The sequence below is a fragment of the Vulpes vulpes genome, chromosome 15, assembly GCF_048418805.1.
Source record: "Vulpes vulpes isolate BD-2025 chromosome 15, VulVul3, whole genome shotgun sequence".
In the NCBI taxonomy this organism is placed as follows: Eukaryota; Metazoa; Chordata; class Mammalia; order Carnivora; family Canidae; genus Vulpes; species Vulpes vulpes.
This window is the reverse complement of record NC_132794.1, coordinates 51,458,745-51,474,370: the sequence shown is the minus strand read 5'-3', so window position 1 is coordinate 51,474,370 and position 15,626 is coordinate 51,458,745. Positions and strand designations below refer to the sequence as shown.

General features: G+C 38.6%; 1 protein-coding gene across 1 annotated transcript in view; it reads right to left on the bottom strand.

Moving 5' to 3' along the window:
* The window catches only part of SLC28A2 (solute carrier family 28 member 2), a 36,048-nt gene extending 20,958 nt beyond the window's left edge, over positions 1-15,090 (bottom strand). Inside the window, 10 exon segments of the mRNA XM_025998372.2 lie at positions 11,696-11,761; positions 11,763-11,811; positions 12,018-12,088; positions 12,091-12,122; positions 13,878-13,936; positions 13,938-13,957; positions 14,538-14,695; positions 14,698-14,728; positions 14,882-14,989; positions 14,992-15,090. Coding sequence (XP_025854157.2) covers positions 11,696-11,761; positions 11,763-11,811; positions 12,018-12,088; positions 12,091-12,122; positions 13,878-13,936; positions 13,938-13,957; positions 14,538-14,695; positions 14,698-14,728; positions 14,882-14,989; positions 14,992-15,090 — 693 coding nt within the window.
* Between the last annotated feature and the right edge of the window lie 536 nt (positions 15,091-15,626).

Sequence of the window (15,626 nt, the reverse complement as noted above, 5' to 3'; positions counted from 1 at the left end):
AATTCAGCTTAAATAGTAATAGTAGGAGTTCACCTGTACATTGGGCTTACAGTGAGCGGTCACTGTTTTGATCCCTTTAAAACCTCACAGCCTTTACCTAGAATGCAGGTTCCATTATCCCCATTTTATAGACACAAGGATGCCAAGACACAGGGAAGTTAAGCAACTTGCCCAAGATCACCCAGGGCTAAGTGGCAGAGCCCCAGTCGGAACCTGGCCTAGTGTCCGGTACCACCAACCACAGCATCAGTCTGCCTCTTGGAAAGAAACCAGGCAACGGTAAATATTATTGTCTAGGTCAAGAAGCAGTTTATTGAGGCTTCGTTTTCTTTTATGTCAAGTTTGGAAAATATGGGAGAGCAGATGGCAGTGGAGACTGGAAAGAATGGAGACTGGAACCTCCATTCAGGAGGTTCTGAGCTCAGGTAATTATAAAGTAGAAGAAGGTAGATTAGCTAAGGGAACATACAAATACAAATACCTACATCCATGTTTAAAATATATGTATATTTAATTGAGACACCTGCTGGAAATTGCTGAGAGTAACTATAAACACTTGGGAGGGATAACAGAAGGAGCTCTAAAGCAGAAGAGAGAACAGCTTGAGTCGGAAAAGACTATCAAGGAACTGCAGGGCCAGCTGTGGTACAAACAGCTCCCTAGAGAAAAATTAGAAGGTCAGTTGGGATGAGTATCGTGCAGAGGTGGATCAACTCAGGGAGACACTGGCAAAAATTCAGGTCCCCAATTTTGCTGTGGATGATGACTCTTCTTGTGAGTCAAGCAAAGAGAAAAGGCAAATAAAGAATAAGGTATCTTCTGGGGAAGTTTTTGTGAGAAGGTACTAATCAGTGACATAACTTGAAATAAACTTGCTTGATTTTTCTTTTATTTAAAAAATATATATACATATAATTTATTGAGGTGAAATTCACATAACATAAAATTTAAGTGAACAATAAGTCATATTTAGGACATTCACAATATTGTGCAACCTCTATCTATATCTCGATCCAAAACATTCTTGTCACCCCAAAGTAAAACTTATATTCATTCAATAGTCATTTCTTATTCCTGCCTTCCCCCAGACCTTGGTAACCACCAATCTGTATTGTCTCTGTGGATTTCTCTGTTTTGAATATTTCATACAAATGGAATCACGCAATAATAAGCCTTTGTGTCTGGCTTCTTTGAACTAGATAATTTTTTTGGTTCCACTATGTAGCATATATAGTACATATAAAGTACTTCATGCTTTTTATGGCTGAATAAAATTCCATTGTATGTACGTAACATGATTTGTGTATCCATTCAGCAATTGATGGATATTTGGACTGTTTCACATTTTGACTATTGTGAATAGTGCTGCTATGTACATGCCTGTACATGTACGTGTTGGAATACCTGTTTTTAGGTCTTTGGGGTGTATACCTAGGAATGGAATTGCAGGGTCATGGGGTAATTCTATGTCTAACTATGAGAAATGCCTGCATCCTTTTGAAATTCATTCTTTTTTTTTTCATTTGCAAAAGAATCTTTTTTTCTTACATATTTTTTAATTGGAATTCAATTTGCCAACATATAGCATAACACCCAGTGCTCATCCCATCAAGTGCCCCCCTGAAATTCATTCTTAAGGATATAATATTATTCATATTATAAATAATATTTGATATATGACATATATTAAGCATTTTATTTTATTTTATTTTTTTATATTAAGCATTTTAAATCAGAGTATCTTAAAGTTAGCACTGTTGACATTAGGACCATAGAATTTTTTGTTGTGGGGGCTGACTTGTGCGTTTGAAGATGTTTAGCAGCAATTCTGGCCTTTACCCAGTAGATGTCAGTAGCATCCCCCCAGTTGTGACAACTAATATTGTCTCAAGACCTTGCCAAAGGTTTCCTGGGTGGCAAAATTTCCCGCTATTCCCACTGAAATCCATTGCTTTAAAGGATTCTCTGTACACTGGAAGCAAATCTGTCACTAAAACAAAACACTCAAACAGAGGGCATTTAAGAAACAGATGTTCCTTGCAAGTTTGCATACAGGAAATATTGTTTACTGTGTAATGATGTTAAGGAGTTTGCAGATTTCTAAATGTGTGACAACCAGAAAACTGCTTCATTAAATATTCATGTAACTTTCATATATTCTTTTGTTCTAGCTCACCCACAGAACCCCAAGAAATATAGCTTTTCACATCAGTACATGTTATATATAGCAAATCACTTTTACAGCACACCGCATCACATAATTTTTAAGATGGCAGCTAGAAGCAAGGTTTCACAAGATTTTTTTGATATGGTAATATTTATTATTTCAAATCTAAGCTCAGACAGAGCCCATAAGGAATTTCCTATTTGGCTCAGCCAAATAATGGAAAGACATCTGCTAATTTTCATTATTGAGGTACAGTGAACCAAAACAAAAATTTTACATTTACCTTTAAAGATCATTGTAAGAAAAAAAAAAAAAAAAGATCATGGTAAGTTAATTGTAGAGTGGGAACTCTAAGTACATAAACACCTTTGCCATCAAAAAGCGATTAGGATAAGAACTGTTATGGAAATGGACCAGCTTTAGGCACAGGCAGCATTGGTGTGAAACTCACAGCAAGGTCTATGGCACTGAACTCTATCTTCCCAGGTATGGAAGTGGAGGGGTGGGGCAGGAAGGTTGGTGCCATTCTGCAATGAAAAGCCAAAGAGATACCTAGTAGGTCACATAAAAATAATGCAACAAGTGTATCAATAAGTACTACCAAACTGCTGAAGAAAAACAAGAACACAAACCTATAGATGGATTCAATTGTGATGACCAAATAAATAAGACAGAATTAAATGTATTTTCTCATTCATGTCCAAGATAATACTAGCAAGAAAGCCTGTAGAATAGGTCTACTTCTGTGGCTAACAGCTACCACCATCAAATCACTGAGGTGAAATTTATGCCTTGAATTGTGATATAGAATTCATTTTATTCTGAAAAGTTGGTATTCCAAAGCCAGTCTCCTCTTGAGAAAACAGCTCCCACTTATTTAATTATTAGATGTATGTATATGTGTGTGCTTGCTTATTTATTTATTTATTTATTTATTTATTTATTTATTGTTTCGGCTTTATTGAGGTGCAACAGAAAAATTTAATTGTAGGAATGCCTGAGTGACTCAGGCTCAGCTGATTGAGCAGCTAGTTCTTGATTTTGGCTCAGATCATGATTTCAGGGTCATCAGATGGAGGCCCACCTCCGGCTATGAGCTCAGTGGGGAGTCTGGTTGAGATTCTCTCTCTCCCCCATGTCCTTCCCCCCATTTACATGCTCTCTCTCAAATAAATAAATAAATATTTTTAAAAAGAAATATAATTGTAGGGATCCCTGGATGGCGCAGCTGTTTAGCGCCTGCCTTTGGCCCAGGGCGCGATCCTGGAGACTCGGGATCGAATCCCACGTCGGGCTCCCGGTGCATGGAGCCTGCTTCTCCCTCTGCCTGTGTCTCTGCCTCTCTCTCTCTCTCTGTGTGTGACTATCATAAATAAAAAAAAAAAGAAATATAATTGTAATATATTTAGAGTATATGATGATTTCACATATGTATAAATGTGAAAGGATTCCCAACATTGAGTTAATTAACACACCCATCACCTCATATGTTTATCTTTTTCTTTCTTCCCTCCCTCCATTTCCTTGCTTCCTTTCTTTTCTATTTTGGTGAGAACACTTCAGTTCCACTCTCTTAGCAAATTTCAAATTTCAGTTATATAATACAGTATTATCAACTATAGTCACTATGTTATATATTAGATTCTGGGACCTTATTCATCTTATATCTGAAAGTTTATACTTTTATACTGGTCATTCCCTATTTTCCCCACCCCCAATCCCAGGCAATCGCCATTTTACTCTCTGATTCTGTTTTGGACTTTTTTTTTTTTTTTCAGATACCACATATAAATTATACCATGTGGTATTTGTCTGGTTTATTTCAGGTAGCATAATTGTTTATCCATGTTGTTGTAAATACTAGGATTTTCTTCTTTTATAACGAAAAATAATATTCCTTTATATATATATACACATACATACATACATATATATACACACATATACCACATTTTCTTTATCCAATCATCAGTCAGTTGATATATAGGTTATTCCCATATCATGGCTACTGTGAATAATGTTGCAATGAACATGGGAGTACAGAGAGTGATTTCATTTCCTTTACATATATACCCAGAAATGGGATTGCTGGATCATACGGTAATTCTATTTTTAATTTCTTCAGCAGTCTCCATACTCTTTTCCATAGAGGCTATACTATTTTACATTCCCATCTACAGGATATGTGTTTCTTTTTCTCCGCATCCTTGCCAGCATTTGTTGTCTCTTGTCTTTTTTATAATAGCCGTCCCAGCAGTTATAAGGTGATATCTCCTTGTAATTTTGATTTGCATATCCCTAATTAGTGATGTTGAGCACCTTTTCATGTACTTGTTAGCCATTGGATTTCTTCTTTAGAAAACTGTCTATCGGGATCCCTGGGTGGTGCAGCGGTTTGGCGCCTACCTTTGGCCCAGGGCGCGATTCTGGAGACCCGGGATCGAGTCCCACGTCGGGCTCCCGGTGCATGGAGCCTGCTTCTCCCTCTGCCTGTGTCTCTGCCTCTCTCTCTGTGTGTGTAACTATCATAAATAAATAAAATTTTGAAAAAAAGAAAACTGTCTATTCAGTTCCTCTGCCCATTAATTGGATTATTGTTGTTGTTGTTGTTATTGAGTTGTATAAGTCCCTTGTATATTTTGGATATTAACCCCTTCCTGGATATGTGGTTTACAAATATTTTTTCCCATTCTGTAGGTTGACTTTTCATTTGTTGATAGTTTCCTTTGTAATACAGAAACCTTTTAGTTTTATGTAGTCTCACTTATTTTTGCTTTTGTTGTTTGTGCTTTTGGTGTCATTCCCAAGACCAGTGTCAATGGGGTTTACCCACCATGTTTGTTTTTTTTTTTTAATTTTTATTTATTTATGATAGTCAAAGAGAGAGAGAGAGAGAGAGAGAGGCAGAGACACAGGCAGAGGGAGAAGCAGGCTCCATGCACCCGGAGCCCGACGTGGGACTCGATCCCGGGTCTCCAGGATCGCGCCCTGGGCCAAAGGCAGGCGCCAAACAGCTGCGCCACCCAGGGATCCCGCCCACCATGTTTTTTTCTAGGAGTTCTAAGGTTTCAGGTCTTATGTTCAAGTTTTTAATCCATTTTGAGTAGATTTTTGTGTATGGTATAAGATAGAAATCCAATTTAATTCCTTTGCATATGGATATATGAATGTGAACTATTTATTGAAGAGACCGTCCTTTCCCCAGTTCTTGGCTCCTTTGTCACAAATGAATTGACCACATACGCATGGGTTTATTTCCAGGCTCTCTCTTCTGTATTGTTAATCTATGTGTTAGTTTTTATGTGAATCACTATAGCGATTACTATAGATTTGTAATATACTTTGAAATCAGGAAGTGTGAGGCCTTCAGCTTTGTTTTTCTCAAGACTGTTTGGCTATTCAGTGGTTCCACATGGATTTTAATATTGTTTTTTTCTCTTTCTATGAAAAATGCCATTTCAATAGCGATTGCATTGAATCTGTAGATCACTTTGAGTGGTATGAACATTTTAACAATATTAATTATTCTAATCCAGAAACACAGAATATCTTTCCATTTCTGCCTTTTTAAATTTCTTTCATCAGTGTTTTATAGTTCTCAGTGTACTGATGATCTTTCATCTCCTTGGTTAAATTTTTTCCTAAGTATTTTATTATTTTTGATGCTTCTGTAAGTGGGATTTAAAAAAAAATTTAAATGAGAATTTGCTTATATTTTTTCCAATAGTTGATTGTTAATGTATGGAAATACAACTGATTTTTTTGTATATTGATTATGTCCTGAACTTACTGAATTCATTTATTAGGTCTTACAGTTTTTTTTTGTGGAGTCTTTAGGGTTTTTTATACATAAGATCATGTTATCTGTGGAGATAATTTTATTTCTTCTTTTCTGATTTGGGTGCCTTTTTTTTCTCCCTTGCTTAATTGCTCTGGCCCTGACTTGCAGTTCTGTGTTGAATAAAAATGATGAAGGTGGGCATCTTTGTTATATTCCCGACCTCAGAGGTTCAGCTTTTCACTGTTGAGTATGATGTTGGTTGTGGGTTTGTCATATATGGCCTTATTTTGTTGAGGTACAGTCCAATTTGTTGGAAGTTTTTATCATGAAAGGATATTGAATTTTATTAAATGCTTTTTCGCATCTATTGAGATGATTGTATGATTTTTTAAAAAGATTTTTATTTACTTATTCATGAGAGACACAGAGAGAGGGAGAGAAGCAGAGACACAGGCAGAGGGAGAAGCAGGCTCCATGCAAGGAGTCCGATAAAGGATTTGATCCTGGGACTCCAGTATCACGCCCTGGGCCACAGGCAGGCGCTAAACCACTGAGCCACCCAGGGATCCCGACTGTATGATTTTTATCCTTCATTTTGTTAGACTGGTATATTACATTTATTGATTTGTATATGTTGAACTATCCTTGCATCCCAGAAATAAATCCCATTTGATCATGGTGTATGATTCTTTTAATGTACTGTTGAATTTGGTTAACTAATATTTTCTTGAGAAATTTTGCATCTATATTCATCAGGAATATTAGCCTGTAATTTTCTTTTCTTGTGGTATTCCTATCTGGTTTGGTACTAGGGTAATACTGGCCTCATAAAATGAGTTTAGAAGTATTCATTCTGGGCAGCCTGGGTGGCTCAGCAGTTTAGCACTGCTTTCAGCCTAGGGCCTAATCCTGGAAACCTGGGATCGAGTCCCAAGTCAGGCTCCCTGCATGGAGCCTGCTTCTCCCTCTGCCTGTGTCTTTGCCTCTCTCTGTGTGTGTGTGTCTCTCATGAATAAATAAAATCTTTAAAAAAAATTAAAAAAAGAAGTATTCATCCCTCTTACGTTTTTTAGAAGTGTCTGAGAAGATTCATATTAAATCTGTATTAACTGTTTGGTAGAATTCACCAGTGAACCCATCTGATCCTGGGCTTTTTTGAGGGGAGAATTTTGGTTACTGACTCAGTCTCCTTCTTAGTAATCAATCTCTTTAGAATTTATTTCCTCAGATTCAGTCTTGGTAGGTTGTATTTTTCTAGAAATATATTCATTTCTTCTAGGTTATCTAATATGTTGGGGTATAATTGTATAATTGTTCACAGCAGTTTCTTATAATCCTTAGTATTTCTGTGTTACCAGTTGTGGTATCTCTTTTATTTCTGACTTTATTTGAATCTTCCCTCTCCCTTTCTTAGCTAAAGTTTTATCCTTTATCTTTAAAAAAAAAAAAAAAAGAGCTCTTAGTTTCATCGATCATCTCTATTGTCTTTTTTGCCTCTATTTCCTTTCTTCTACAAACTTCTAGCTCAGTTTGTTCTTTTCTATTTCTTTGAAGTGTTAAGTTAGGTTGCTTATTTTGAGGTCTTTTCTTTTCCTTAATGTAGGTATTTATTGCTATCAATTTTCCTCTTGGAATTGCTCTTGCTCCATCTTTGAAGTTTTGATACATGGTGTTTCCATTTTCATTTGTCTCAATATTTTTTTCAAGTTTTCGCCAGTTTTACTTAAGTATAATTGACATATATCACTTACAAATGTAAGGTATGCAACATAATGATTTGATATATGTATATATTGTGAAATGATTACCATGGTTAAGTTTAGTTAAGATCCATCACCTCACATAGTTACAATTTTGTTTCCTTGTCATGAATCAAGATATTTTAATTTCTTTTTCGATTTTTTTGGGGGCCCACTGTTCAGGAGCATATCATTTAATCTCCACATATTTGTCAATTTACTAGTTTTTTTTCTCATACTTGATTTCTAGTTTCATAGGATTGTGGTCAGAAAAAAATGGTTGGTATGATTTCAATCTTCTTAAATTTATTAAGATTTGTTTCATGACCTAACATATGATTTATCAGACAATTTCCATATATACTTGAGAAGAATGTGCATTCTGCTGCTGTTGGGTGGACTGTTCTGTAAATGTCTGTTACGTCCATCTGATCTAACATTGTAGTTTAAGTTTCCTGGTGGATTTTCTGCCTGGATAATCTATCCATTGTTGAAGGTGGAGTATTGAAATCCACTACTATTGTATTGCTATTTCTGTCTTGAGATCTGTTAATACTTGCCTTATATCTTTAGGTACTCTATGTTGGGTGCATATATATTTACAATTTTATAGCTGCCTAATGAATTGACTCCTTTATCATTATATAATGACCTTTGTCTCTTGTTACTGTTTTTGGCTTAAAGTCTATTTTGTCTGATGTAGGTATAGCTACCTCTGCTTTCTTTTGGCTTCCATTTCCATGGAGTATTTTCCTGATCCCTTCACTTTCAGTGTATATGTATCTTTGAAGCTGAAGTGTGGGTCTCTTGTAGACAGCATATAGCTGGTCTTTTTTTTTTTAAATCTATTCAGCTACTCTATCTCTTTTGATTAGAAAATTTAGTCCATTTATATTTAATTATTGATAGGTATGGACTTACTATTGTAATTTTGTTGTTTTCTGACTTTATTGTAGTGCCTTTGTTCCTTTCTCCCTTTCTCTCTTCCTTTGTAAGTTGATCATTTTTCTGTAGTCGTGTGCTTTTGTGTATCTACTACAGGTTTTTGTTGTGTGGTTACCATGAGGATTACATAAAACATCTTATAGTTATAACAGTCTATTTTAAGCTGATAACAACTTAACTTTAAATGCATAGATTTATACACCCTTCCTCATTTTGTTTTTGCTGTTCCTTTATTTTTTTTTATTTTATTTTTTTTTTATTTAATGATAGTCACACACACACAGAGAGAGAGAGAGAGAGAGAGAGAGAGAGAGAGGCAGAGGGCGAAGCAGGCTCCATGTACCGGGAGCCCGATGTGGGATTCGATCCCAGGTCTCCAGGATCGCGCCCTGGGCCAAAGGCAGGCGCCAAACCGCTGCGCCACCCAGGGATCCCTGTTTTTGCTGTTCCAATTGACATCTTTCTATACTGTGTATCCATTAAATATTTTTGTTAAATATTTTTGTCTTTTATCATTTGTATTATAGTTATGTGACTTACATGCCATCATTACAATATTAGTCTGAATTTAACTATATATGTGCTTCTACCAGTGAGTTTTGTACTTACATGTGTCATGTTACTAATTACCATCTTTTTATTTCAGCTTAACATTGTTTCCTTTAACATTTCTTGTAAGACCAGTCTAGTGGTGATGCAATCCTTCAGATTTTGCTTGTATGGGAAAATCTTCTTCTCTGAAGGACAAATTTGCCAGGTAGAATATTCTTGGTTGGCAATTGTTTCTTTTGAATATACCACCCCACTCCATTGTGGACTGCAAGGTTTCTGCTGAAAAAATCTTTTAGTAGTCTAATGGGGGTTCCCTTGTCTGTAATAAATTGTTTCTCTTGCTCTTTTTAAGAATCTCTCTTTATATTTAACTTCTGACAATTTAATTATAATGTGTTTCAGTGTGGGCCTCTTTAGTGTCCCAAAGGGAGGCCTGCAGTTAGCACTTACTTACAGGCTGATTAGAAGTTAGGCCGTTAGGTACCAGGAGGGAAAGCATGCAGTTAAACCCCTTTCAGGGAGAAACTGGGAAATGAGCATTTTTGCCTACTCCCTCTATGCTGAGACTGGCTGGTTAGCTGTTGGAGTTACTCCTAAACCCATTTGAAAACTGCATCTTTGTTATAGTCCTATTGTACTCATGAATGCAAACCTCGTTTATTATCAGAGCTAGGTGACTTAGGGGCTCATCCCTTGGGTGGCAGCCATAAAAGTTAAGGTATCAGACATGAATTCACAAGCTCTTCCAGAGAGATACTGGCAACTTAATTTTATTGTTGAAGGGAGCTAGAGGGGAAAGATGAACTCCAGGGAGGATCAGAGTTATCCCCTAGATACACACTGGTTAGAAGCTGGATCTTCAGGCAGTGGCTTGTAAAGTATGCAGTCAAACCTCTTCCAGTGAAAGACTGGGAAATGGGTGTTTTTGCCTGCTCTCTGCACTGAGCCCTGGGGGGATAGCTACAGTGAGTGCTCTTGTGCAAACCCATTAACAAGGGCTCCTTTGTCTGCTTCAGTCCTGTGGGATTCATGAATGCAAGTCCTGTTGGCTATCAGATCCAGGCAATCTGGAAGCTTGTCCCTTGGGTGGCAGCCACAAAAGCTGTGGCACCAGACATATGTATGAAGCTCCTTCCAGAGAAATGCCGATGACCTGGTTTTACCATTGGAGTGAGCCCAGCGAAAGGTATGGAAGTGCCTATCAGCTTGTTCAGGCTCCAGGGAAGATCTTGGTCAGCACTAAAATGCATGCTAACTGGAAGCTGGGCCCCCAGGCAGCAGCTTGTATATAGCTAAACCCTTTCCAGGGAAAGACTGGCATTTTTGCCAGCACTGTCTCACTGAGGCTTGGAGGCATAGCCACAGTGAGTAGTCACACACCATTAAGAACAACTTCTTTATTCGCTATAGTTCTGTGGAACTCAGGAATCCCAGCTGTATAGACTATCAGAGCTAGGTGTTTGGGATCTCATCTCTTGGGGGTCAGGAGTCTTAAAAGTTGGAGCACTAGATGGGCAGTTCAAACCCTTTCCTTCTCAGGGAGAAGATGGGAGTTAGGATTTCCCTTGAATTATATGGTGCTGTACCAGGGGTAGGGTTTATGGGGAGACTGTTTCAGATTTTCTTACCCAGTTAGATGTGTATATTTTCTCAGTTGCCTGATATGTAGGAGTCACTCAGCCACTAGTTTCTGGATTTCTCTCAGAGAGAATTACTCCATGTGTAGCTATACATTTGGTGCATCCATGGGAGGAGGGAAATTCTGGAATCTCTTATGCCTCCATATTGGTCTGTAGTCACTTCAGACTTACTTAGTATAAATAGGTTTCAAAATGGTTCCTTTCCCCCTTTTCCTGCCAAAGTATTAGGGAATTTTTTTGTCTGATATGATTATGAAAACCTGGTCTAGCTACTGGAGATAAACTCCCTAAAACTATGGGGACTTCATACTGAAATGAGCATTTCAGACTGCTCATTTTTTTAGTTGTTGTTAGAATGGAGTAGTGACTTCCAAACTCCTTGTATTCTATTCTAATAATATCCTAGAATTTGGTAAGCAAGTTCAGGTTTGCACTATCTAAATGCACCAAGACAACTTTATCCTCTCTCAGTCTTCTTCATTTCTGTCAGGAGCAGCCCACAATTTTTTAGCCACTTAGGGCCACTGCCAAAATTTCACTTACAACCTACCTATATCCCAATCACAATAAATACAGTACCTTCTTATTAGGGAAACCCCCACTACTTACTTATTCCTCTGCCTCTCCACTTCTCAGTACTGCACCAATAAAGGTAAAATCTGTCACTTATCCATATGAGAGCTAATATGAGGATGTATCTAATGAGAGAAAAGAACAAAAATCTAGACTGCCACAAATACCCATCCCTCTTTTTACATACTATATTAGCATCCCCATGATTACCCTCAAGACCTTATTTCTCCCCACTCCCAGAAGATTCCTGAGTGGAAAATAGTGTTCAAGAGGAGGGAGCAGGGATCCTAGTGTTCACCCAACTCTGAAAGCAGCCTTTGCAGCACACATAGGTTTCATAGGTTCTACTGGTGAAATCTGTGTCCTAGGAAGGGGACACAGTCAGTTTCAGCTCCCCTGAGGACATAGAGGATTCTTAGATAAGGAAGACAGAATTCCTAAGGGGAAGATTTTACACATGTCCCTTAAGGCTCTTAATTCTTTGTGTATGAATTGAAAATGTTATAGATTAGGTGCCTTTTCTTTGCATCTTTGAGATGGATGGTTAAATCAATATTCTGAGAGAGATTTTTTTCAGGATCTATGTAAGTGATTTCTCCCAAGAGATGAAGCTGAATTGCCTGCCTGCCACACAGACACTGATAAGTGATACACAGGCCCCTGTGAAGATAGCACTGACCACAATCTTGGAAACAAGTCACTCTTCTGGCGAGGTACCACTGAGGCTATGGACCACAAAATACAATTTAATATCATCCCTACCAGACAATCGGGTATGCTTCATGGGCACCCATGTACAAGAATGCAGAGAAACAAACATAGCAGATGAAAAGCATCCTTAGCACCAACCACCAGAGGCTAGCCAGTGGTACCCCAAGAAGTGTGTTTATAGGGATCCCTGGGTAGCTCAGTGGTTTAGCACCTGCCTTCGGCCCAGAATATGATCCTGGAGACCCGGGATCGAGTCCCACGTCGGGCTCCCTGCATGGGGCCTGCTTTTCCCTCTGCCTGTGTCTCTGCCTCTCTCTCTGTATCTATCATGAATAAATAAATAAAATATTAAAAAAAAAAAAGAAGTGTGTTTATACATTAAACCTGATGGGCCACAAACTCAGAAATCCCCTAGGTCAAGGATTGTGTATCTGACCCTAACTTCAGTGCTTCTGTGAAATTCCAGAGAAGTATCTGGATCAAGCAAAGCTCTTTGTTGCCCAGGCAGGCACAAACACTTGGATGTTCACTAGATAAGGTTTGCATTCTTAAGCTATGGCCAGAATTAGATGGACTGCTTTGAGCAAGAGGGATAAGGAGGGCAACACTCATCTAAGCCTTGGCTGCATGATGCATATCCCACTGCTAGATGTCAATCACATGGTTAGACAGTAATCAGGCATCAGAATTAGAACAATACAGACAAGTGTTTAACAGAAAAGATAAACTGAGATGAAATTGTTTCACTTTTCAATTGTTTAATCAGCTACCAAATAAATTCACTTAATGATTCTACTCCAGAATATGAGTGCCATAAAAAGTGGACACACTGAACTGTATTTGTTCTTTTTTAAAAAGATTTTTTTTTTTAATTTACTTATTTGAGAGAGAGTGAGCAAGAGAGCATGAATGGGGAGAGGGGCAGAGGGAGAGAAAGAAGCAGGCTCCCCAGTGAGCAGGGAGCCCAGTGAAGGGCTCCATCCTAGGACCTGAGCCAAAGGCAGATGCTTAACCTCCTAAGCCACCCAGGCACCCCTGAACTGTATTTTTTCTTATATGTTAGTTTTAACCTGGATCTTCCAAACTTTTGGAATCTGCTAGTCATTCTCCCTCCCCTATCCTCAAGAATAATTCCACTTTCTTCATATCATTTTCTGCAGTCATCACCCACATTCAGCAAGATCTTTGGCAGTCCAACTGTATGTAACTGTGTCTGCTTCAAATACTTATACCTCCCACACCTGATGACCTGTAGCTTTTAATCAAACACTTCATGCCACTTGCTCTTTCTATTTATCTGCCTTATGTGTGTGCTGCTATTATTTGTATTTTGAGTCTTTGTGTAACTCCTATTTCTGTGAAGATGGTTGGTAAACAGCCTAATTTCAGAAGCAATCTTTGCTACAGAATAAAAACTCAAATATCTTTACTTATAAATACATTATGTCCATTTAATGGCAAAATAAAAATATTACACCATTATAATCTCCCTCATAGGAAAAATAAAAATGAAATTGGTCTTTTGGACCTCCAATCAAAAGGAAAAAAAAAAGAAAAGTAACAGAAGTTGAGATTGTAAATCCAGGTGGGCTCCACCCATAGTCTGGTAGCAGTGGTTGCCTTAACTCCAAATTAACTGTCATGTGAGAGGGCCCATTTCACATCAGCTTCTCTATCTGGTCTCAAGTTATACTGAAAAACCAGGACTGCCCACTACAGAAGCTGGAAGTTGTTGGCTTATTGGGTGTTGGGAAAATGAATTAATTCACTCAAGCCTCCCAGTGTGATTCCTATGGAACTGAGATTGGCAAAATCCACAGTGTTAAAATATAATGATTTCAGCTCTCACCTCGGGAAAACAAAAATAACTGAGTAAATAAACTCAGTCCCTTGTGTGCAGCCATATAGTCAGGATAAAAGTTCTAGAGTACTTAGGACCTCCAGCTTGTCCACACTACCCTAAAGAATGTGGAAAGGATGCTCAGAAAATAATCACTTCCTGAGTTATTATAGGAATAATGATATGGAAACCCCTGGGCCTCTTTGTCCAGCACTCTTCTTGTTGAAGCTTGTGAATAAGGAATGAGGATGATGGAGAGAGAAAAGGAGATTGATTTATAGCAACTTAAACATATAAATGAAGAAGTGGACCTTAGACTATCAAAAATAGCAAACAAACAGACTATCAAAAACCCTGGAGTGCTCCAACTGTAAAGACCCAACAATTACATTACAGAGAGAAGCTGGGTCAGACTGTGGGGGAAGAAGACCTCAGGGCAGCATGAGCATTGGAGCTAAGTGTATTGTTATGCTTGCTTTGTGGTTAGGCCTAGGACACTGGAAAGGGATCTGTGGGTGTGAAACAAGCTTTTGTTTAACATGTTCTGTCTGCCCACAGACAATTTGTGCTTTTCAGGATTCTGACTTACTGAAAGCCACTGTTTGTCTTCAATCCACTCTTACATTCCAAAAAGATGTTTGTTCTTGTATTGAGATAGTTGCTGAGCTACACACTCATTTGTGAAAAACTTGATCCCTACCATCACACCTACCACTGGTCATTCTGCTCACTCTACACCCATCATGAAACCGTGGGCCTTAGGATATAGGAGCAGATGACCTGGGTGAAAGAAAGATATCCCAGAGAAAGGAGGCCAGGAACCAAGGACTCTCTCTGGAGCCCTGACTCAGTCTCCACCGTTCTCCTATCCAGGTTCTCTTTTAGCTCACTATGGGTCAGGATATGCGCAGTTCAAGGACTACTTAACTGTACTCTAGATGGATAGCCTGACTTTTACCTGGAAAGATTCTATACGTCTACCAATTCTCTTAGCCAGGAGAGGGCAGCACTGATGAAGGACACCACAGTCAAAAAAGACAATCAGGATGGCTGCTAATGTTATCAATATGGCCTATGGCGTCCCTGGCTCCATTGCTGGCAGCTTCCAGGACATTCTTCTCCTCCCTGTGATTATTTGGCATAGGGGAAGAATATGGTGTCTAGGGTAGTCTCAGCTCCTCATAGAAGAGAAATCCCACTGTCCCTGCAATGCAGGAACGCAGGAGGAGACTGCAAGGCCAGCTTGAGAGGTGACAGGGGTTCCTAGTGACCCTTTTGGTGGCAATTATAGTGAAGCAGTATCGGATTTAATTGCCATGAGATTGCACTGACACCAAAGACAGAGGATAATGGCATGTGGAAGACAGGCTAGTGGGAGGATTAACCAAAAAAAAAAAAAAAAAAAAGAAAATCAACACGGTTAGCTAGAGGCAGAGGTAGACAAGAGGGGATATGGAATCATTATTCCTTCACCAAGACACTTGAAGCCTCTGCCACCACAGCATCACTCTTGACCCTGCACTTGACCTTACCATCCCCCAGATGGCCTCAAATGCCTCATTGGACTTACCCACGGGTAATTTTACCCCCTTCTATTCTTGAACTTGGCCTCCCTCCGATTTACCAACTTTGATAAGGCAAGAGCAGAAGGGGCAGCCACCACAGAGGCAGAAATTAA